This window comes from Antechinus flavipes, chromosome X, assembly GCF_016432865.1.
Source record: "Antechinus flavipes isolate AdamAnt ecotype Samford, QLD, Australia chromosome X, AdamAnt_v2, whole genome shotgun sequence".
NCBI lineage: Eukaryota > Metazoa > Chordata > Mammalia > Dasyuromorphia > Dasyuridae > Antechinus > Antechinus flavipes.
Window position 1 is genome coordinate 19,637,515 of NC_067404.1, and position 24,826 is coordinate 19,662,340.

The 24,826-nt window shown below is 46.6% G+C and overlaps 1 protein-coding gene across 1 annotated transcript in view; it reads right to left on the reverse strand.

Moving 5' to 3' along the window:
- Positions 1 to 388: 388 nt before the first annotated feature.
- Positions 389 to 24,826, reverse strand: part of GABRQ (gamma-aminobutyric acid type A receptor subunit theta) — an 83,118-nt gene continuing 58,680 nt past the window's right edge. Inside the window, exons 5-10 of the mRNA XM_051969339.1 lie at positions 23,364 to 23,584; positions 15,595 to 15,677; positions 13,881 to 14,018; positions 10,919 to 11,071; positions 9,520 to 9,773; positions 389 to 9,100 (exon numbers count right to left, since the gene is read on the reverse strand). Coding sequence (XP_051825299.1) covers positions 8,735 to 9,100; positions 9,520 to 9,773; positions 10,919 to 11,071; positions 13,881 to 14,018; positions 15,595 to 15,677; positions 23,364 to 23,584 — 1,215 coding nt within the window. The 3' untranslated portion in view covers positions 389 to 8,734. The remainder of the gene's footprint in view (positions 9,101 to 9,519; positions 9,774 to 10,918; positions 11,072 to 13,880; positions 14,019 to 15,594; positions 15,678 to 23,363; positions 23,585 to 24,826) is intronic.

A 24,826-nucleotide genomic window follows, 5' to 3' on the forward strand; every position in this document is an offset into this window, starting at 1 on the left:
ACCCTGTTGGCTAATTTCAAGTTATGGCAGTACTGACAGCAAGGTAGAAATCAGGAGAGGAAGGTTGCAGTATAGGGTCTTGAGCCTTCTGTGCTCAATTTAGTCATGGGAAGTGGGGCCATTAGATCTGTGAAGGCCAGTCATGGCACATGAGAATCTACTTTGCCTGTACAGGAGGAGCATGTGTGTGTGTGTGTGTGTGTGTGTGTGTGTGTGTGTGTAATTGGGGGCAAAATCCTATTGATCCAGTTTTTTGCAACTTAACAAACTGGAATCAAGTCACACAGTTCTCTTTTCAAGGACATTGTTTCTAAAATATAATTTTCCAATTTGGGTAAGAAAAAGAATATCATCAAGAACACACCAAGAAAGACTCGTGACCAATCAGTAATTTGCAACATTCATATACATTTATAGCCATATAACATACAAGTTGCTTAAAACAATAACATGATTTTTTTCTATTTTTATACCCCCATTTTTTTTTCCAAAAAAAAAGAAAGAAAGAAAAAGAAAAGAAAGAAACATAAAAGGTACATTATTTTGGTATATTTGCTTTTTTAAAATTTTTTTTAGAAAAAACCTTTCTGTTTTATTTTGTACAAAACTGTAAACTTTTTCAAGTTTAATGTTGCTAGTCCCTCCTTCCCTAACTCAAGGGTGGCTTTGACCTTGGCCCCCTCCCCCCCCACACACAGGGCGGTCAATTAAAAGGCAGCAAGGCAAGCGTGAGAATCAGGTAGGCTGGCGAGCAGCTATATCCTTCCAAGTGGAGGATTCTTAAGGCCAAGAGTGGCCAGGGCCAAGCTGGGGCCCGCTGGAACTTTGAAGCCAATCTCCTTTTCCCTCCCTAGTACCCACCCTAACCCCCCACCCACTGAATTCCCTCCCTCCCCAAACCCCCCCACCCCCACCCAATAGGAGATGGCAGCCAGCTGCTCACAGGAGAGTAAACAAAATGGCTCCAAAGGCCACTTGTGAGCTTTCTGAAATTTTTTTTGTCATTTTTTCTTTTCTTCTTTTTTTTTTTTTTAAACAAAATGGTATATATGTTGGATCACTTTGCTAGAAATGTTAAGTGTCTTGTCTTATCTTTTACACATTAAGCTTGTGAAAAAGATAAGCAAGGTCTTATTTCATGCAAAGATGCAAATTAAATATAAGGTTTTATAAATTAAAAAAACAAGAAAAGAAAAGAAGGCTGTGTTGGTTCCTTGTTGCTGTAGATATCTTTTGGTAACACTGAACACAATGCAGTGCAGCCTCTTCTGTCACTTGGCTGGGGGCAGACCAAGTGATTCCTTTCTCTGGTCTCCATGCCTTAGGGTGGCAACACCCTTCCTTGCTGTCCCGGGCTGCTTTGCTCCTTTGGGCATCAGAGTAGTCAAGCTGGGTCTGGACTGTGCCATGTGGGATGGCATGTCATGGCATTGCAACTTGTACCACTCATTCCCTCTTGCTTGTCTTTACGGTTTGCTTAGGCAAGATACAGCACATGGTACATCCCCTCTAGAGCCACTTGAGGCCCAAACAGCCCCAGGGCAGGCAGCTTGGGCAGATGTTTCAGTTCCTTCGAGGATGAGTCATTGATAGTGACCCAGCCCATGCTTTGTACATGTGGCATTCTCAGGTTTGAACTCATCAGTGCGACATATGTTACTTTCCTCCAGTCCCACCGGATGATTCTGCTCTCAGAGGCATCCCAGACAAAAGCCCATTTGATAGCAGCCATTAGGACATTTCACCCATTTTCAAAAGGCAACTGCTATTTCTACTGCTAGGTTACCAATGTGGGTGGGTAACTCCAAGACAGCTTGTCTTGAATACCCCAGCACATCGCTTCTTTTCTGCACACAACAAGGAAATATCATTGGAAAAGGCCATTCTCTCAGCAACATTCAGTTTGGAATATGCAGAGGCAACATTGCTTTGTGACTAGCAAGAGGACTGAATAGATTTTTACAGTTACATCTGATGGGTTCAATTCAAACCTAATAGATCACCTGCTTCCACAGCTGGGGGTGGGGAGAAGTGGGTGTTGATGTGTGTAGGGAAAGCTGGAGCTCCAGCCACACTAGAGAAAGGGGGAATGGGAGAGAAATAGAAGAAAGGCAAGAGGAGGAAGAGGAAGAGGAAGAGGAAGAGGAGGAAGAGGAAGAAGTAAAAAAAAAATTCCTCTTTGACTGCTTTTCAGTCCCATGTACTGTGTTTTTGCATGCCAGTTAGTCCAAGAGTTTTTAAGACCAGTTTCCTTTGCCAGGGATGGCTCAGATTTGCCCAGAACTCTGGGTGTCTGGCTGTGGTTACTAAGCAGGGAGGTAGGTCTAGCCTGGCTTTGGGACCAGCACAGCTGTGGAGGTCCAGAAGGCAACCCCATAATGGCACAGAGTGGACAAGGTGGGTTGCTAGCCAGCTTAATGGTGTGTAGAGTCCATTCAGGTGAACAACAGTAGGACTGCATTTGGGGTTCAGTAAGTTTTGACAGAGACCACCTTGGTTCCATGAAAGGAAGAGGAGATTTGGTCCTTCTCAGATTCCTTTGATCTGGCTGACTTTGAGTTTAGGATACAATCATATGCTCTAGGGGGGTCTGTCTATGCAGTCAATGCCAAATGTCCCTTTCATTTGGGTACTATGTGGCTCAATGTGTCTGTATGATACATTTAGGGCAGGAAACTTCTTGATCGCTACATCATGCTATCATCTAAAGTGATGTGATTTCAATTCCACCATTCAAGTAATTTTCTTAAAATATCACTTTGATCACATTTCTGATCTGATTCTTTTTCTTTCAGAGTTCCTTAAAGCCCTGGTGTATGTCAGAGTCACAGGGCACACTGATTTTGGTTGGTGTGCCCTGGGTATGGAATGCTTTTTGCATGTGTGACTACCTTAGCTCACCTACTGAAATGGGAGCTTCTCCAATGGTGGAGTTGAAGTCGTCTTTTGCTGCATTTCTCCCTGGCACAGCATGAGTGCTCAAGAAAAGATGCATTTGGCTTAGGAATTTTTCCTGTCTTGAATTTCTTGACTTTGAGGTTAAAAAGTGCTATGCTCCATCTTGCTCACATCATTAGGCCCTACTTAGGGCCAGCATATTAATGAACATGTGCTCATAAATAAAGTTCACCACAATTAAATGGGCATTAGGTACAAGACCTGAATAGTCAACCTCCTAAAAAACAAAAGGGAAAAAACCTGAGGCTCCTTTTTGCTTCCAACTTAAGCCCTATTCCCCAATCTCAGGAAGATGGGGTGAGGGACTCAGTGACCAGCGGGCAGGGGCACTGTCTCTGTCTCTAGGTTCCAAAGAACCATCCTTTCTCACCTCACCCCCCCCCCCCCCCGCAGTGGTGACCAGATCTAGGATCTCAGGAGTGGCCAATATGGTAAATCTGTTTTGCTCTTAAAGATGACTGAACAGGCTGACTTTGAGCAGCCAGTCCCAGGGCTCTTGCCCCCCCCATCCTTATGGGATGGGACTGAGCAAGGGATGCCACTTAAGCAGATTTTCCTTTGATGCTTTTTGAGTGTTTTATAGATTTTAGCTGCCTTAGATTGGTTTGAGGCTAGGTCTTGAAAATGAAAGGGGCATTTACTGCACTATGCATGTGTATAAGCCAATGAGTAGGCAAGCAAGAGGATGTGTGTGTGTGTGTGTGTGTGTGTGTGTGTGTACGCCGCGCAGGTTTTTTTTTTTTTTTGGGGGGGGGGGATATGATAGACTAAGAGAGTGACAAGAGACAGAGACAGAAACAGAGACTGAGCATTTCATGAGTTAGCCAATTTCCTGGTGCACGTGAATTGCTGCTCACCTCTGTTTCTGACCTTGGCCCTTTAGACAACGTTCCCACAGGTGTAAAGGTGTACACATAGCACAAAGGCCAAAAAAGCTGATCAAAAGGCCACCAGGCCTGGCAAGTGAAAGCACGTCCCCAAAATGCCATTTTGTGCCACCGTGTACTCGTCTCCTGTTAGGGGAGACAAAGGTCATCCATGGCTGAGTCAGCAGACTCAGGATGTCTTTTCTCTTAGTGCATTATTCAGTATGGGGCTGCTCCACTAACCTCAGCACACAACCTCATGTTTATTTGGCTTACAAGAAAACAAAAATTAGAGACTTATTTAAGGGGACTATATACACAATCCCTTCTCTAGGGCTTTGCCTACCTCCTCTCCATGCTCTTTGTTATGTCTTTTCCATGTAACTTCAAGATTCTCTCCCCTTCTGACTTGTATTTCTTTAAGTATCTTCTGACCACCTAATCTAGTCACTTCTTTCCATCTCTGGCTTTCATGCCTTTTAGTCCTCTGAGCTCTCCATCTGGGACTCAGCAAGACCCAAGTGAAAGGACTCATTTAGAGTTCTGTGCCTGTCTTCTAGATTGGTGGCTCCCATTTGGGTACAGAAAAGCATATCTGTCTTAAGCCGTCTGTGAGCAGGGAGATTGAGGCCACACACCTCAGCAGAGGGTGTCAGTCTCTGACCCCAAACCTATCCTATCTATGGACCATAGACTTCCTGTCCAGCACTGCGACTGGAGCCTTAGTAACTTGTGATGACGACATGTCCTTATTCTCCATAGCTTAAATGAAATCCCAGTTTTGCCTTCCAGATGCTTCATTGGACCATCAACCAACTCCACTCCCATTTGGGACATATCCCGAGTTCTAACCCCTCTTCCCCTTCCTCATTTTGACTTCCTGCCTCTCTCAGTCAGAGAGCACCAACTCAATCCTGAGAACCCTGGTCAGTGCCCAAGGTGCAGCCTGTTTTGCTAAGGAGAGAGGCCTGGGTTATTGGAAACGGCCCCACTATTGGCCCTAGGGATGCCTCTGCGGGGACGAGATGGGAGTCGATCTAAGATGAAAAGGGATCAAGCAGTGGCAAGAGGCCCTGCTTATTTGAAAGACTGGAGCTATTGGTGCTGTCATCTGCTGTCCATATACATGCACACATAGCAAGGAAGCTATCTACCACCTACAGTAGGACTTGGCTCTCTTTGACCCAGATTAGAAACCTCTAAGTGTGAGACAATCTGAAAATAGTGCCTGCTTGTCCTGACAGTCTGCTCAGCCACAACCTTGTCAGTGTGTTGGGAACACCAATGGCAGCCGTACCTGTTCCTGGTTAGATGCCAAGAAACTGAAAGCCCATTGGTTCGAGTCATCAGTGCTTCGATCAAATCTGTTCCTCATGTTCTTTCTCAGTCCCATCCTTCCAAAGACCAATCACTTTTTATGCCCTGGGCAGCTAGAGGTTTCTGCACTGGCTTCTCAAGCCAGATGAAGACCTGGCCTTAAATCCTGAACTAGGCTTCCACTGAGCACATGCAGGGTGAGGAACTTCAGCCACACCCTCTTCAACAGACAGCTAGTACACCAGAAAAGACTTCTGCAAAAAAGTGACAGAGATTTCTGTCGGTTTGGGAGAATACATGTGTGGTCCCTAGTTCAAGAAGTGCTGATTACAGACACATGATCTCAGGCACACTCATTCTCACAGTCATTCTAGCAGACACCCACAGACAGCAGACATATACCAGTACATGGTCTGAATGGTGTGATCCCAGATCGATCACATCATTCCAAAGTGGATGCATACACTCCTTCTCACATGCCACCTGGAGTGGCACTCTGGCACAGACAGACAGACAGACACACACACATACACACACACCTTTCTTACTTAAAAGATCCAGGTGTATGACAGAGACTCTGATCATCTGGTATACTTCTCCATCATTGAGAGAAACACACCGCAACACACACACATACTCACATACACTTTTTCTCTCTCTCTCTCACACACACAAACTTTCACATCCACTCACACTTTCAAACACTATCACACATGTACACATTCAGACATACAGACTTTCTCTTACACACTCACACATAAAGGTGCATGGTAGACAGACACACATTTTCTCTCTATCATATATATACATACACACAAAGATAAAGGTGCATGGCAGATATAGACACGCACTATCACACACAAATGTGCGCGGCGAATAGACAGTCTCTCACATACATAGATACTGACTCAAGGACACAGGCACACACTACACAAGCACACAAGTACAGTCAGTCACCTTGACACTAGTGATACACACACACACACACACACATATACACAGACATGGCAGAAAAGTGGGGGTGAATTCAGACCCACTCAATGAGAAGGTCAAGTAGATCTTTACATACAGCTGCACATGTAAGAAAGGGAATCAAACCTGGAGGGTGGGGAGAGATATGGAGGCTAAAGCAGGGGTAGAGGGGAGGGTTGTGGGTTAGATAGCTGAGGAAGTATATACAGCCTGGTAAGGGGGAGCTTCATGGGCGCTGAACAGACAGGGAGATGGGAGCAAGTAGTTTAGGGCCAAGAAGACTGGGGAACCAGGAGAGTTGATAAGGCCTCCAATGCTGTGTTGCCATTTCGAATAGCATATTCACTTTTGCCCCTGAAGTCAAGAAATTGAGTTTTAGACTAGCTTGAAAGGAAATTTTTGCCAAATGTTCTTAGGTGGAGCTCCATTTGTAGATCCTGTCATTTTGTTATAATTGTGGCTAATCCAGGTCAATATTCCTGCCACTGCCATTGGTCTGAATGGCCAGATGTTACTTATTGGTTTTTTGAACCCCAACCATTTCTATCCTACCACCCTCAGATTCCTGCTGACTTTGAGCTCACCCGGCACCCCCCAGAGCTCACCTCTACCTCTGATACCAGCTCATCCCACTCAAGGGTTCCTAGGGGCCAAGTCACAGGTGTCCTGCAGGTCCTGCTGCTGCTGCTCAGTGGGGGCAGCAGAGATGATGGAGTCAGCTCTAGGCCGGGAGTCACAAAGCCTAACTGGGTTCTGCTGTTGGCTCTGCTTCCAACTTCCTGTGAGACTTTGGTTTTCCCATCTGGCCTCAAAATGTTATAATCTTTAAAATGTGTATTATGATCAAAAGGTTGGTTAAATACAATCAAGCATGTAAAAAACACTTTGACAAGTAGAAAGCACGATACACGGTGGGGAAGGGATTGTTCTCTCCTCTTAAGGGTTTGGTCCCTGCTTCGGGGGTAGAGGCCCACGCAGGGTTTATCACCTCTGCTTAAAAATAGAAATAAGGGGGCCACAGAGAAGAGCAAAGATGATCCACCCCCAAAGAGTGCAGGAATACAAAAAGAAACCCCTATATATAATGCACTCAACTTGAGAACGGGGTGGAAGGAGCACCTTGTAATAATGCCTTATGCCGAGATGACCATTTGGCCGGGGGGGGGAGGGAGGCCTTGGTTCTAATCTCAGCTCCTATAGGGCAGCAGTTTCCTACCACCCTTAGGATGCCCCTTAGCAAAAGCCCCGATCCATTATGCGGGGAAGGAGCTGGCATTTTTTTGATCGTCTCTTCTGGTGTGGCAGAGGGACCAGAGGGAGTAAAATATTGATAGAAGAAGAGGAGAGAGGGAAGAAGCAAAATGCAGAGGCCATCTCAAAGTACGAGCGATCACCACCTGGCTTATGGCCTTTGCCAGGCAGGGCTTAGAACATAAGATAATGGTTACTCTCAAAAAAGGTACTTGCTTAAGGAATTCTGCTTTAAAATATCAGTACTTCGGGAAAGTTCTCTTAGGAGTCAACTAGAATTTGACAGGTGAAAGCCACATTAAGTACTATGTATCGAGCAGAGGCATCCACCTCTGAGTTACATTTTTTTTTTCAAATTGCATTTGGGATGTTCCTTAAGACGCCTTTTTCGTTTTACCAGGGCACTGGGAAACAGAATGTGTGGTAATGCTGAAAAGGTTGTTAGAATCTTTCACTTTTTTCCAAGTCATTATTCATGAGATCTATTTTGGAGGGTGGGAGGTGGACTCTTGGATGCTGGGGATAAGAAAACTGGCTGATTAACTATCCCACAGCAGGCAGGAAGACAATACTAAGCTAGCCTTAACTCAAAGAAATAGATGAGCTTTTGTCTGCTTTTGTTCCCCTTGGTCCTCTCATTTTGGTTCCTACTAGGCTGAGTGAGGATCAGCTAGATGGCTGTCATAGCTTCCCTCTTAACTCAATCCTTCTGCCAAACTTGCTGCCTGCAGAGGAGGCCCACGCCACTCTGGGAGCTGACTGGGGCAGGCTAGGGGACCCTGTCTACTCTCATTGTGACTTGGGTTGTGGGGCAGTAGGAAGAGGGGACAACACCATTGGTCACTCCAGTAAATTCCAACATCAGACCTCTTTCCAGCCTTACAACTACCCCTCCCTTCTCCAAACTCAAGTCTGCTCCCTACAAACCTTTAGGTCAAATCTCCAGCTAATCCTTATGCCAGTGGATGTTGTCCCCATTTCCTGACTGTTTAGGAGACAGATGCTCACCAATTTCCCTGCTGAAAAATCAGAAAGTCCAGCTGGGGAACTCTATAGGTGTCCCACTCAGGAACTAGATGAAGAAAAGATGGAAGAAGTGAAAAACCAATTTTTCTTAACTTGAATGTTCTGGAAAAGTCAGAGCTTCCCTTGTCCTGGTCCTCAGAGTTGATCTTTAACAAGTGCCTACTACATGGAAAGTACCACAGCAGGGATCAACTCGGCGAAGGCCAGTAAGAGAAACCTAGAACCAAACTAATGAACCAAATAATGGAAGAAGAAAGAAGGGAAGAAAAGGAAAAAGCAAAGTGAAAAAGACCACAGCGCCCGGGTCCTACTGCCTAATTATCTTTCCCGAAAGATCATAGAACTTAATTGACATAGTACAGCCAGTAAAAGAGGTTGAAGAAGGCAAAGGTGACAGGAAAGACAAGTCGAGACCACTTATCGACCACGCTGACATCATTCAGGGTGGGCATTCTGAGCTTCAGCTTGGAGGAACGGCGGCGGAGGCGGCCACCACGGTGGCGGCACCCAGAGCTGCGGCGGCGGCGGCGACCTCCAAGAGGACTGATGGCTGGCTCCATTGGCTGGTTAAGGGCAGACTGAGAAATCGCCCCCCTGCACAGCCGAAGCCCAGAGACATCAATGGATGCTCCAGAAATGCCTGTTTCGGATTCCTCCATCTCATTGGTAATTTCCAGAACACTCAAAGCAATGTTGCCATGGGCATCCACCTGGGAGGGGGACAAAAGCAGCAACAAGGTTGTTATCCTCAGAGAGGAAACTTGAGTAGGGATATTGAGTGACTTCTTGGCAGGTTACCAATGAGTGACAGTGTAGAAGTTCAGATCAGGAGTTGTCCCAATAAGGTCTGGGAAAAGACCTGGAGCAATGGCTCCTTATATTTGATGGTCTTTGGGGAGGACACAGAGGCCCGAGTCTCTTTCAGCTGTTTTAGAGCTTCTCTGGACTCAATCCAGAGGCACTGTCATCCCCAGATGATTTCTAGAGCTTGAGTCGACCCTGCAATCCTGACTCCAAAGAAAATCATGGGGTTACTTTTCATCCCTAGGCTAGGACACCCTGTCAGGCTCAGTCTGGGAAAGCTCTAGAACTTTGAAAACCCTAGGAGATGTGGAAGAGGGTGACCAACCTGAGGTCCTCTGCGCCCTTTGCCTCGCTTTCCCTGAGACTGGGAGCGTTTGCCGGCCTGGGCCTGTCTGCTCTGCTCACTGGGACCACGTCCAAAGAAGATGTAATTAACAAAGGCATATTCGAGAAGAGCCAGGAACACAAAGACAAAGCATCCCATGAGATAGACGTCGATTGCCTTGACGTATGGGATCTTGGGAAGGGTCTCTCTCAGGTGAGTGTTGATGGTGGTCATGGTGAGCACTGTAGTTACACCTGCAAACGATATAGCACCAAACCTGTCAGAGGGCTTGGAGCTGGAGAGGACTCGGATGTTGGGGGCCCCTTTGTCACTAAGGCTACAGACTGCTGCATCTGTAGCAAATTAGAATCAAGTAGGCGATGCAGGAGAAGCAGGGGAGGCCTAGCCGCACAGTGCACCGGCTTGGTGCCTTTGCTTAACTGAGGTGTTTTGTTTTGCTTTTTAGTTAAAGAGATAGATGAATTTCAAGGGGAGGGACTCTGACGTTGGAGCAGCTGGGTGGCAATGGAGCCCCGGCTTTGGAATCGAGAGCACCCAAGTTCAAATGTGACCTCAGACATTTACTAGCTGACTTTGATGTCAAAATAAATGACATTCCTAAACTTACTTCTACTCATTTCCAATTTTTTAAACTGCATGGCCAGTAGGATACTGGTGAGGATGGAGGACTGTGTTCATGTATGCGGGTCTGGGACTTGAGGAGCACTCCCACAACTGGGAGGACTCAGTTGACTCTCAGTCTTACTGCAAAGGAGAACAAGCTTGTCTTTAGTATCCCTCCATCTCCAGCCTCTTCCTGAGCATGTCTCCCAGGTCTGCTTTGGCTCAGGTTAAAAGGCCTTTCAGAAGGCTTCATGGCTTATTCTTTGCAGGAGGTTGTTTTATTTTGATGAGAACTTTTGGAGCACAGTATCATAGGCCTAGAGCTGGAGGGACCTGGAGAGCTCAGCACATGGACTAATCCCCTCTTTTTACAAAACAGGAGACTGAGGCCCAGAATGGGGGAGGGATTTGGCAAAGGTTATCCATACAAGTAAAGGGCAGAGCTAGGATTTGAAAACATGTACTCCAACTCCAGGCCCAGAATTCTTGACTCTCCACCCCCACTGAGTAGCATGGGATGGATAGAGCTGCTTGTCTTTGTGAGCTCTCTCCACACTGCCCGCATCGGTGCCACGTAGCCCAGTGCTCTGAAGATCCCAGTCCTGCCTTCAAGTTCAGACTAGCCCCTCACAGGCTGTGCCAGGGCAAGCGCCTAGAGATCTTTTCCTTGGGGAAAGGTGTGGGGAGGGTGGCATCTCAGAGGCCATCTCTCCTTTTCTGTATCCTTGAAAAATGGCTGCAATCCAGGGCGATTACTCCAGAAGCAGAGACTTACCTAGAGCCACCCTGGCAGCAGAAGCATCATAATTGATCCAGAAGGAGACCCAGGACAGGATGGTGATGAGAACAGAGGGCATGTAAGTCTGCAGGATGAAGTAGCCGATATTTCTCTTGATCCGGAAACTCAGTGACAAACGCAGGTATGAACCTAAGGAGGAGACACCCCAGCCGGCCATTCCTGTTATCTGGCAGTTGATGCCAATGCTACTAAGATAATGGGAATGGGGAGCACTCCAGTGCAGTGGGGAGTACTGCATCTAGGCTCAAAACGGGTATCTTTTTGGAATTTAAAGCTCACCAAAATTATTTCCAATCTCTCTTCCCAGTCTTGTTATCTGTATTACTCTTCTTCACACACTCTGTGTTTCCCAATGGGATTCTTTCTCCTGCCCCTAGGCTCTTTCATATGCTGTCCTTTATGCCATCCAACCTTTGCCTCTTGTAATTCCCATCTTCCCTCAAGGGTCTCTTAAGTGCCCCCTCCTACATGAGACCTGCCCTGATCTCCCCAGTTGTGCCCTGCCAATTTTTGTGGTGATTGACTTATTTGTGTATATTCCATTGCCCCTCCCCCCAGTGGAATGGAAGTTCCTTGATGGCAGGGGCTCTTTCATTTTCGACTTTGTATACTCATCATCTAGCATGGTGCCTGGCACACAGTGGGCCCTTTAATAAATGCTTGTTAGATCGAATTGTTGAACAAAATCTGTAGGGAGGAGTATGAAGAGGCAGGCACACAAGAGAATGATTGTGAGTGTTAACGTCTCGGAAGGATGTTCTCCACCCGTCTGTCCATTTATCGGCAAACCAGTCCTTGCTCGAGGCACTGACGATGCCAAGCCACTAGCACTTGGCCAATCTGCACTCAGCTCACTATGATCTGATGGCTACTACATAGGCTATACATTGGAGTTAGCAAGCCAGGTCCCCAGTAGGCAGGAACTCAATTGTCTCTGTCGTACTGGTTCATAATGAACTCAACTATGGGTATGATGAGTAGCCTGTTAGGCTCCTTCCAACCGAAGGAAGGGAAGGGCAACATGACAGCCATGTGACTGGCCTTTGGCAGAAGAGAGGTCACCATGATGATAAGGGTCCCTTTTTAACTCATGTTTTTGGAGAATGTTAAGGTTTACACAGTGATTTCTTCATGACAATCCTGGGAGGTAGGATTATTTTCCCCTCCTTTACAGGAAGTGAAACCGAGATTCTGGTGGGGGAGTGGGGAAGGGAGAGGGAGTTGTTCAAGGCCGTACAGCTAGGAAGGGACCGAGCTGGAATCTGAGGCCTGCTGTCTTTCTAGCACTTTCTGAGCTGTAAAGGCTGAGTTTGCCCCTAGACCTCTCTATCTTTTAGATTTTCCCTAAATATTCCTAAGGTCAAAACATAGACAGGGGAGAGATCATTTCACCAAACTTGGTGAAGAGCATGGGCATTTTTAAAGCTTCTAGTGAGAAATCATTGCTTCTGCTTGGGCTTGGTTCTGGCCAATGACAGCTGGACTTGGGAAAACTTTTGTCTTATTCTTTGACTCATCAGCTTGACGGTCATTTGGGCTAGAACAACCAGAAACCCGGACTCTCTCAAATGGTAGCCACTAGCCCCTCTAAGCTGCTAGCTTGCTTCTTAGGAGCAAATACAAACTAAGTTACGAAATGCTGTGATGAAAGGCAAAAACTACCTAGCATACTCCTAGAAAAACAGTGGAGAGCCCAATGGAAGTCTAGGCTACTGGCTACAGGGGCAGCTGCTTCCAGGATGGGGGGCTGATGAGAAGAGGGACTCCATGTGACTGAAAATGAGCTTCACAGGTAGGCCAACTGAGGGAGCCCTGCATGCTGGGCCTTATGACTAAATAGAGGATTCTGGGTTGGAAGGGTTCCAGGGCCATCGTGTCTAACCCTCTTATTCAAAACACGAGTAACTGAGGCCTAGAGAGGTTCCACAGGTATACTTCTTGGTACTCTGAATTGGGCATAAAGAAGTTTTTCCATGATCTGTATGTTAACCTAGTTAGGGGCTGTGACCCAAGAGGAGAGGGGCTGGACTACATGACCACTAAGATAGAGAACCTTTCAATTCTGGCAGCCCTGGGTGTAGAGCTGTCACTTCAGCACTCGATTCCCTAACTCAGGAGGCTGTCTGGTTTGTCTTGTTTTTCTTGCTTGACTTCTGAGGACCATCTGAAGGTGAAGATCCTTCAGTCAGGACATGGGGGGTTCAGTTGCCTCATGAGCCCCTGTTATAGAGCAGAGGATGCCAGGAAGACAGGTGAGGTGTGGTTCTTTGAAGAGCAGCTGACCTCTCTGGGCTGAGCTCCCTCTGAGGCCCTGGCACAGATTCATTCTGTGAGATAGGGGTGAGGGTGCAAAGGGGGGTTGGGAGAGAAGGCTCCTCCCTGAGACCACCCTCCCAGGAACACTTGAGCTAGGGCAGGGGAAAGAGAAAATCAAGAGACGCACAGACAAGGGAGACAGAGGAAAGGGGCAGGAGAGAAATGGAGCCTGTTCTGACTGAATGAATATGCGTTTATTAAGCGCTCATGATGTATCAAGCACTGTGCTAAGCACTAGGGATACAGAGGAAAAAAGCAAAGGCGGTCCAGAGCAGGTAAGGGGATGGGGAGAGGGGAATAGAGAGGGAGGAGGAAGGGGTGATAAAGAAGTAGAAAGAGAGCGGAATAGGGAGAGGTTGAGTCAGAGTGAGACACACACAGACAGAGAGAGACAGAGAGACAGAGAAGGAGAAAGAGAGAGAAAAGGAGATCGAGAGGATGAGAGAGAAAGAGATAGAGATAGTGGCACAGAGACAGATGTAGAGGCAGAGAGCAAGGCAGAAAGAGACAGGGAAAGTGATAGACATAGAGAGAGAGAGGCAGAGACAGAAACAGAGGCAGAGGTAAGAAAGGGTAGGAGAAGGGTAGTTAGTGGTTTGGCATGTGGGTTTCCGGGGCCCACCTGTGGTAAACACCACTTCTCGGGTAACCAGTCTTTGTTCCATGATGGTAAACTGAGGCAGCTCCAACGTATCCATCCCAGTCACAGCCGAGTCATTCCCTTGCCAGTAGAACACAATGTCATCAACGGTGTAGCCATCTGGAAGGAGGAGGTGGAAGAAGAGAGACAGGGAGATGGGTCAGTTTCAGAATACACCCGCAAGGGTCATGTGTATCCTTTTCTTAGCAAGTATTTCCTGGGCGGGGGGGGGGTGGATAATCAGGAGAATGGAAATAAAAATGGGAAAAGTTTTCCTCTAGGTCTTCAGCAGGGACCCCATAGTAGGACAGAGAGCCACCAGGGGGAACTTGCTATGGGGCCATGTGGACAGAGGGCCAATTTGAGAATTTCTGAGCTAAGGAGGCAATGGCACCTCATCCTGTCACACGATCTGTGGATACCTTGGATTTCATTTCTCAATGGCTTCTCAGCTAACCATATGTCTTCCCACTGACCCAGTGACCAATGCAACTCTTGTCCCTAGTTCTTCCCTTCAACCTAGCCCTTGGTGCTTCCCAGTGAGGCAAGCCCCATGTTATGCACAGACAAAGGGGGAAGCATCTGTGTACGAGCCAATATGTCGTCAGCTGTCTGCCCCCGAGTCTTTGGCTAATATTTGTACTCAGGATGAATGAAAAAGCATGGAAAAGGATGAAGTCTTTATTCTTAGGCTCCTAAGGGTCACTGGCCTTCCCTCCCTCAGTTGACTTCTGTCAATAGCGACCCTCTCAGAGAACCAGAAGCCAACTCAAAAGACTAGAATTCATTTCAAAGTGTTCAAGTGGCAAGACAAAATGTTAAGGATAGAATTTTGTTTCCCACATTCTGAGTAAGGCTTCCGAGTAATGATAAACAAAAATAAAAACTGGTTTTAACAGTAGCAAATTTCCCAAGAGTGTCTCAAAACAAAATTACAGTGTAGGGCAATATGTACAATTCCCAACCCATTGTTTTCTTGGTCATAAACTATTCTCCAAATACCAAGAATTCCCAAGTATGACATCAGTCATTAGTGCCTTCAGGTTCTCATTTACATTCTGTGACCAATCAGGCTGAGTGCACCAGTTGGCTGTTTACCCTAAACTTTCAAGAACATAACTAGTACTTTATCAGATGAACGTTCACAAACAGAGCATCATGTTTTTGGATAATGCCGTGTTGGAATTCATTGTCTTATGTTCATTTGAATGGGAAGCAAAAAAGGTAATATATTTGGAGAGTGGTTGGAATTAAAAAAAGGTTTTTGATTGAATTTCATCAGTCAACAAGAAGAAAGGATCAAGGGTGTCTCTGGCAGCTGGAGACTCTAACTCAGGGGTTCTCAAACTACGGCCCGCGGGCCAGATGTGGCAGCTGAGGACATTTATCCCCCTCCCCCAGAGCTATGAAGTTTCTTTATTTAAAGGCCCACAAAACAAAGTTTTTGTTTTTACTACAGTCCGGCCCTTCAACAGTCTGAGGGACGGTGAACTGGCCCCCTATTTAAAAAGTTTCAGGACCCCTGCTCTAACTCAGCTGGCATGCATCTAGAGGCAGGGACTCAGGAATAAAAGCAAAGAGGAAGCACAGGCTGCCTCCAAGCCCCCCTCCCCAACCCCCGCCATTGCTCCTTCCTTCTTCTGACCCACAGAAGCTAGAGCAGAGGGAAGAGAAGGGACCAAGGAGAAATACGTACAGCTTTCAATTTCAAGAGTACAGTTCTGCTGGTCCAGGGGGTATCTTCGCAGATCCATCATGCAGGCGGCAGTGGTGGTGATTCTGGGCAGAAGAAAGAACATGAAAGAAGACATAAGAGCTAGATGGCAGGAGGGGCTGCTGTTTCCGTGGCAGCTGGGGAGATTTGGTGAGGGGCTGCCAGGAGGGGAAGAGTAGGCATTGTATCCTCCATGACATATAGCTCCAATATTGTGAGACATTTCAGTCTGGCTGAATTTATTCATGGACTTGTTGATTTCCCAGGATAGGTGTGGTGGAAGAAACCTTTTGAGATCATTTGGTCTTCTACTTTCATTTTACAGAGGGGGAAACTGAGGCTGGTCTGGGAAGATGCCAAATGAAACACCCAAGTTACACAGTTAGTAAATGGGAGCCCAGAGAACTGGAACCCATGACCTTTCAGTTCAAATGTGGCACTGCTTCTTCTGTACCAAAAGATTTCAAAGTCTAAGAGATGTTAGACTCATTCTAATCTCTCCTCCCCAATTTTATTGTATTTTTTTGCTTGATATGCTTGTTTTTATGATTTGTACTAGTTTGCTTAGATAGTGTATACAATGATTTGGTTAAAAATTTAAAGGATCATAGGATTTAGAGCTGAAAGGACCATTTGGTCTACTTTACCCACTTTAGATGGAGAAACTGAGGCCTACATAGGGGAAATGAGGTATGAGGTATTTTAAGGTTTCAAATTTAGTAACAGCCAGAACTTGCACCTAAGTCTTGTGACTATAAGTCCCGAGCTTTTGCTACTAGGCCACTACCTCTCTCTTTTCCCCCATCTCTCTCTCTCTCTGTCTTCTCTATTCTTCACTCTCTATACCCATCTGGTGAGAAGATTAAAAAGCTTAAGTTTGGAGGGGAAGGAAAGAGTATTGTGTGTGCCACAAGGGAATCTAGAAATCTGACAAGATTACAAATGGAAAAACTGAGTCCCTGGGAATGGCTGAGAGATATTTATCTTTGGAAAGACAGGAGCAAAATTATCAGAGCCAAGGTGCCTGCTGCCAATTCCTAGGCAGAGCTGGTAAGAACCTAGGAGGTCAGAGCATCCCAAGGTCATACAGCCATGAGTAGCAGAGATAGGTTCTGACACTCTTGTGCCTGTAAGTACAGCACATTTTCCCAAGTACCATGCACCTGCCAGTATCTGAGGTCATGAGAATGGAGGTGACTTCCAGTGTCCTGGTGGATATACGTATGTATGTATGTAGATAGGCCTGTATGATTACACACAGCTATTTGGGAGCTTGGGAACATACGTGTGCATCAGAGAGAGAGGGTGAAGGTTTATGCATAGGTGGATGTGAAGGGCAGATGGGCCAGATGGGCAATTCTAGACTATGGGTTAAGTGAAGTGTGTATGTGGCTTAGATGAGGTTTGGGGAGGAAAAGAGGATTGGGGGGATAGAAGTATGTAATGGATGGGATAAAAAAACCAAACCCTTCATGTCTTTTGTGATCATTCCCATAAGCCTCCTCTGTCAATCTACACTGTCCTCTTATCCCATTCCCCTTCAAAGTCCATTTTCTCTTTCCAGTCTTACTGCATTCCATTTCCATTTCATGTAGTGTGTGCACATGTACATGTGTATGTATGTGTGTCTGTTCACCTCCCCCCTTTAGCAATTCCCAAAGCATTCATCAACTGGCATACTTGTTTATGGAGCGGGGAAAAGCAGTGAACTGTTCACTGGGAGCTGAGCAGAGCCCCGTGGTCTAAGAGATGGGCCCTGGATGAAACAGGAGTGGGTAGGGAACAAAAGGACAAAGAGGGAAGACCTGAGCAGAGAAAGGGAAGCCGAGAGAAGCCCCAGAGAGAGGGTAGCCCAAGGTAGGGAAGGGGCAGGCAGTGACCTAAAGGAAGACACAGGAAGAAGGGCAGAGAAAGCTGCAGTGGCTGCTTCACTGTCTCTTTAAGAAATCTTATGTGCTAAATTTATCTCTCGCCTGTCTGGGAAGACTCTTTGTGGGAGATGAAGCCTTGAGGAGACTCTTTGCCATTGCCTGCTGTGCTATAAATAGATCTGGAGAGACTAAGGGAGTATACAGATGCACCCCCCCCACACACACACATGTGCACATTCACAAACACACACACACACACACACACACACACACACACACACACACCCCTCCATTCTTCATGCCTTTGACTCAAATATACAAACCACCCTTTAAGAGGGAGGGGAAGGAGAGGGGCTTCCATTGGAGCTTGGCTGATGAGAGGAGGAGTGGAGAGGGGAACCAAGTCACCCATGATAAAATTGTGATTAATGGAGTCCATGTAGTTTGGTTTCTCAGGGAGGACCAGGAAGAGAGATCAGGCAGTAGCCATTGCTTCTGAAGTAATGCCAGACAGGGAGAACGGGGGAGACATTGTACCATAGGATCCACCTTCTCTTCTAGATTAGCCAGGGCAGAGGGTCCTCATGGCCTCCACCTGCTTATGAGAAGGAGCCTCTCTAGAAGGGGCTTCACTTCCTTTCTCTCAACATGTGAGTTGAATAAAGGAAGGAGACAAACGTTATTCTAGGCAACTTGCTAGCGCTTGCGGGCTGGAAGCGGCCACCAGCATTCTTCTCAGGGAATGGTCTTGTCTTCCAGCTTCTCAGAGAAAATGTTTCAGGAACTCCCCTAAGGTTCTCTAGGGGGCAGTCTTACTGCCTGTAGCTTGTCTTCTTGTCTGGTACAGTGGTGCTATCATTCCAGGTGTTTGCCAAGATTTGGAGAGCATTAATATTGACATTTGGCTATAATGTAGTAATAGTTCAGTCATTTCAATTGTGTTCGTCTCTTTGTGACCCCGTGTAGAGTTTTCTTTGCAAAGATAGTGGGGCGGTTTGCATTTTCTTCTCTAGCTCATTTTTACAGATAAGGAAAACTGAGGCAAACAGGATGAAGCGACTTGCCCAGGTTCACACAGCTAGGAAGTGGCTGAGGCTGGATTTGAATTCAGGAAGAAGAGTCTCTCTGACTCCAGTCCCAGTGCTCTGTCCACTGCAGTGCCACCTAGCTGCCCTGCTATGGTGCACTCAGCTCTTTTCTTGAGTTTCAGAGGTCTGGAGGAAGTGTAGTTAGTTGGGGCTTAAGCCAGATATGCTGAAAGTGAGCTGGTAACAGAAAAAAAAGGACTTTGACTAATTAGTAAGGAATGCATCTCCACTCCTCAGTGGGGATTGGGGCCCAGAGGGAGAATTCAGACCACTGAATACAAGAAAGGAGTACCATTGCTCCTGTGTGCTCTTTCTCGCCCTCAGGGTTTTGGGAGCCAAAAGTCTTTATCAGGCCACCTGGATCACATGGTGCTAGATGAGATGGGCACAGAAGGTGGAGAGAATGATGGTAGCAACCCATCTCTTCCAATCTGGGACAGCAATACCCTGTCATCTTTAGGAGAATCCAGGGGAGCCACAAAGCAACAGAGAAGTTCCAGCACCTCCTATGCCAGGGATCTTAGACTGGCTCTGATATCACTGGAGAGGTTTGAACTTCACTGGCAGCCTCCCCCTGATCTCAAAGAGTTCACTGCTCTCCAAATCTCATGGCTATCTTTGCAAGAAGGCATTTTCTTTTTTTTTTTTTGGTCAAAGCCTATTCTCTGTGGTGAAAACTACCACTCATTGAGATTAAAGGCTCTTCCAGTAGCAAGGAAGAACTTTGCTTTTCAGTCTTGGTGAACAGCTGGACAAAATGTTGGGTTGAATATTTACAGTACCTCTTTTCATTGTGGCAAACAACTGGAAACTGAGAGGTTGCCCATCAGCTGAAGAATGGCTGAACAAGCAATGGTACATGAAGGTGATGGCATACTATTATGCTCTGAGAAATAATTAAGGAGATGGCTTCAGAACATCTGAAAACACTCATATGAACTGATGCAAAGTGAAGTAAGCAGAACTAGGCGAACAGTTTATACAATGGTAACAAAAGTGAGAAGAAAAACAACCTCGATAGATGTAGGAACTGTTCAACACAATGATGAACCACAGATCCAAAGGACTCATGAGGAAGCATGCTACCCACTTCCAGATAGCAAGCTGATGGACTCAGAGTAGAATGAAGCGTAATTTCCTTCCTTTTGGGTTTGCTTTTTGTTTGTTTGGGGGCTACGGCAACTGTAGCAATTTGTTTTGCTTGATTATACACATTTGTAACAGGTTTCGTTTTTCTTGCCTTCTCAATGAGTCTAGGATGGGAAAGTAGGAGGGAGACAATTTGGAAGTGAAAATAAAATAAACCTGAAGAAAAAACAAAATAGCAGCCTGAGGCGCCTATCCTTCCCTATTACCATTGTGTATCCAGTTAACTGGATCACTGTTACCTGAAAAGAGGCATCAAGCCACCCTGCTGGCTTGACACCATAACACTGTGGTTTCCATCTTGAGATGTAGGTCCAGGCCAATCCAATGACTTCCTCATTCAAGTCATATGTTTCGTCTCTTACGATACAGCTTCCATAACTCTTTTAAACAACATTTCTCATGGCAGCTCCAAGGGAGAGGGTCTCTATTTTCCTAATGGGAATTTGCCAGAGTTAAAGTTGAGGGACACCCAAAGGGTTTGGTTTTCATGAGAAGACCAAGTATCACCAGTGAAGAATTGTCCAAGAGAAGCTGCATCAAGGATTTCATCAGAGAGGTCTATGCTGAGAAAGGAGGTGGGCAGGTCAGGATACCAGATGGAGAGCCCACTGTGGCTCCACTGGTATCTGTGCCACATTCAGAGGTCTGGAGAACCTCTTCTTGACTCCTAGAGGAAGGCCCCTACGGAGGATATGGATGAGAATTACACAGGATGAGAAGGCATGGATAGGTTGTCATTTGTAAGTATTTAGCAAGAGTCTGATGTTACCAAAGAGGAGCTCAGACTGAGTCCTCAATAAGGAAGGCTCTGCCATGTTCCATTTTGATATTAAAGTTTAATGCATCGGGTGAAGCGTTGGTGGTAACATTCCCTTTCTGAGAACGTTCTTTGTTCTCTCCGATGGTGACGGGTTGATGAGGGGACAGAGGGAAGTTGGAAGCTGGAGCTGGATCATGGCTCAATTCACTTGCTTGCGTCTTCAATGGCTATTGTGGGTCTACAAGAGATTCGAGCACCCCCGAAGACCAGGCCTTGGCTAGAAAGATGGAAACCAAATTCTGTTGAGAGTTCTTAAGGGTTCTTCACTACAGGGAGCTTGGAGCCTCATACAAGGATCTAGTGGAAAGAGAGGCTGAGAGCCAGCCAGAGCAGGTCAAGAAAAGTCTGCCCAATCCTTGGCTAGCTAGCTTTACAGTGTCTGGAAGGATGGGGGGATTCCACCCAAGTTTCAGATGGCCACAGTGAGGATCAGAGGAGCTTGTCCATCTCTGTGATGGGGGCCCTCTTGAAAAAAGACAGAGGGTTTGTTTTGACTGGCCTCCAGACTCTACTTTGTTTCAGCAATCCCAATGTAGCAGATTCCAAAGCTTGCTTGCCATCTTGGGAAACCTTTGGAATCATGGCGTGGTTGCTTTATTATAGGAAAGAATCTTCCTGGTAGATATCTCAGGGACTTCCACCTTATTTTCTTCAGAGACATGTCTGAGTACTCAGGAAGATGCCAACTCTAGGCCTGCTGAATACAGGTGATTCTAGGTGACATTGGTTTGGGTACCAAAGTCTTCCTTTCTTATGACTTCTGAGGGCAACAACTACTTTGGCAGAAGAGCCAAACGAGCTTAGGTCCTCCTTCCTTTAGGCTCTTCTGAACTCGGAGATGGTTGAAGCTAGGGGTCGAAATGGGCTATAGATATAAAGCGACTCAGGACTTGGGATACAGCAAGAGGGAGCTATGTTGACCTTTCAGGGGCCCATCTGCTACAGAGCAAGTTTGTCTAGAAGCAGAGGCTGTGACTTGAGGGATATTAGGAAAGATTCTCTCGTACAGCTGATCTGAAGTTGGGGAAAGACTCACATCGGCAAAGTCTGTTAGTTTGGGGACAGACATATTCATAAGCACCATCATGGATTTGAAGTGAGGAGGGACAACTCTCCATCATTGAACAGAAGAAGGAATCTGGGGTCTGGACAGATGAAGTGATTTGTCCAAGACCATAAATTTGCAGAAGTGTGAGATTTGAACTTGAGTCCTTGGGCCCCAAAGCCAACATTGTTTCCATGGTACTACATGACTACTAATGACATGGCAGCTTAGTTTTCCAAGTTCTTTATGTCCATTTTCACATTTGAGGCTCCCAACTGCTCGGTGAGGTGGGTAATCTTGTTTCTATTTTACCCTTGGGGAAATTGAGGCTTAGAGAGGAAATAGCTCACCCCTGGTCACACAGTTAGTAGGTTCCAGAGACGGGATAGGAATTTAGATTTTGAGTCCAAGTATAGCACTTTGAACCCTGGGTTTCTAGATTAATTGCTTGTCCCCTGGAAGAGAACAGGGTTTGAAACGGGAAATTCTGCCTGAGAAGGGCTAAGACCACAGGGTGAGAGTGCTGCTGCTGAAGGTGGTGGGGCAGGATCAAGTGAGGGTGCAAAAAGTACCACAAAGGTTCTGAGCCCCAAAAGTGGGGCACATGTCAAACTGCACTTTGATGGCAGCTGCTGTCCTTCAGGAAGGACTCTGGGAATGGAGGCAGGGAGGATTTGGAGCCAGAAGAGGGTCAAGGATTCCAGGCTCAAATTCCCTCTGCTTCCTCACCTCCCCCTGCTTCATGTCTCTCCTTCCCTGCAGCTTGGCTTCCTTGCCTGCCAATTTCACAGCAAAGTCCTAATCCCAGGCTTGTGACAGCATCGTGGGAATGATAGAGATGTCACCAGGGAAGCAGCTAGACAGACTGTTCACGGGGCGGGGAAGAGGAGGAGACCCTTAGGTAGAGGAGGCCTGGCTCTCCCCACCCTATCCTGGTGAATGTGAGAAAAGGCTCAGACTTCAGTGGGAGGCAGGAAGTACAGTGCAAACCTGATTTGTTTTAAATGAAAAGATCGTATTCTGAGGATATGGGCTGACTGAATGTTATACTTTGGGGGGTGTATCTGAGGAGCAGGAATCAGAGGAAGGACTGGGCACCAGTGGAGGTCTCTGGATCCCAAGTATATTCCCCATGTGAGTGTATGTGTGCGCACCCATAAAGGGATGCAGGCTGCAGGTCACCAGTCCTTGGGGAAGAGAAGTGGGGCATGAGCAGTTGTGGCTGTGACTATGCTATGGACACAGCACTCATTTCTGCGGTGACCTGTAGCCTAGGTTCAGCAGAGAGCTGCATGTGTGATTGTGCTGACTGAGCCCACTCCTATGATTGGACACCAAGAGAGAACACCTTTATCAGTCTCTGTGTCTGTGTCTCCAACTCGTCTTTCTCTGCATCTCTCTCTCTGTCTTTTTCTGTGTGTCTTTCTTTGTCTCTGTCTCTGACTGTCTTTTTCTCTGTGTGTCTCTATCTTTGTCTCTGTGTTTCTGCCTCTGTGAGTGTGTCTGTCAGTCTGTCTCTCTTGCTATTTGTGTTCTTCAGAAACTTTATGGTTTTTTCCTCTTATTAGATGAGAAGCTTCCTGAGGATAGCAACTCTACCTGCTTGTCTGTCTCACTCCTCTCCCCCTGCCCCCGACTAGATAATGGGCCCTTGAAAAGAGTGCACACCTGGTGGATGTTGCTAAATGCCGAAGCCATTTATTCTTGCAGTGGCCACTGAGTGTGATGATGTGGGTTCTCTGCCTAATTGATTGTGAGTTCTAGTCTCCTAAAATTACCTGAGGCCATAAAGGACCGTTCCATCAGGATGGAGACGGATCATGCGGTTCTTCACAGTCACTCCATGCAGGAAGGATTTCTTGTCATTCAGAAAGTAGGTGTCAGGGAGCCACAGCTGATCAGCCACACGGTTGTCCAAAGTCAGGTTGAAATCAAAATCGCTGTATGCCAGGCGCTTGTCCCTCCAGCTCTGCTGGAAATACATGGTGATGGTGTAGTCCTATGGAAACATAAAGAAAAGCAAATATGTTGAAGGCAATGTGTGCATGTGCATGTGCCTGTATGTGTGTGTGTGTATGAGAGAGAGAGAGAGAGAGAGAGAGAGAGAGAGACAGAGAGAGAGAGAGAGAGAGACAGAGAGAGACAGAGAGAACGAACAAACACAGCTAGTGGATAAAGAATGATGCTAGGGCTCTGTCTGGGGAGTGATGGCTAAAGGAATCCCTGTAGGCATGGAGATGAAAAAGATGCTGTTGCTACCCATCATTCCAAGTGGTTCATCAAGTCTTCCTCCACTTGCAAGCCAGAGAAGTGGAGGAAGCTGACACAGACCAGGGACTGAGGGATGAACTACTGTCCTGGTTTTCTGGGGAGGTAGAGATTTAACCACACTGTAGCCAGTGTCCAAGAGGTCAAACTCTCTTACCTCCACCCAAGCCATGTGCCTTCCTCTGTCAGTTCTCAGAAAGAAAAGTTTCTGTTAGATGGAAGAGGCCTTGGTGGGATACAATCTTACAGCTATCTGGATCAGTACTCTGGAGAGGATAAGTCAAGGAACACAGCATGGCTGATAGGACAGAGAGAGAGACTCAAGACCTTTCTGAGTTGTATTGCGCCAGCTTGGTGCAATGGCAAGAATATGGGTCTGGGAGGCAAGAGACCTGGGTTCCACTCCTAACTTGGATAGGGGCAGAGATGGGGGCCTGTGATTTGATTAGCATAGGGAATTCCCAGGTGGAGAAACTGCCTCCGCCAACACAGGTAAGAACTTTCTCTGCAACTTCCATTCTTAAGAGGGTCGCGGGTTTAAGTGGCTTGCCCGGGGTCATACAGATTTGCAGTCTACAATGTCCAAGTAGGATTTGAATCCAGGGCTTCCTAGTTGGGTACCAGCTGTGTCAACTTGGGCAAGCCCCTTTTAGCCTTCAGAGGATCAGTCTTCTCATTTGAAAAAATTGGCATGCAAATTCCCGTCTGGCCTTTCTCTTTAAGCTAATGTTCTGATACTTCCATACCTAAGTGTGACACTGGGATCATCCTGATATGAGGCATTTCAGGCTAAGTTTCACCCCTGGTTTCCAGCTTAGGTTCTGTCTAAGGGGGGAAACTCCCATGGAATGTGTACATTCCTAAGCTAAATCAGCCTCTGCATAAGTGGCTCCTTTCATTTCCCTCCCAGCCCAAGTGCAGGACACTCACTGGAAGGGGGACTGAGCAAGATGCAAAGAGGGATTCAGTCCAC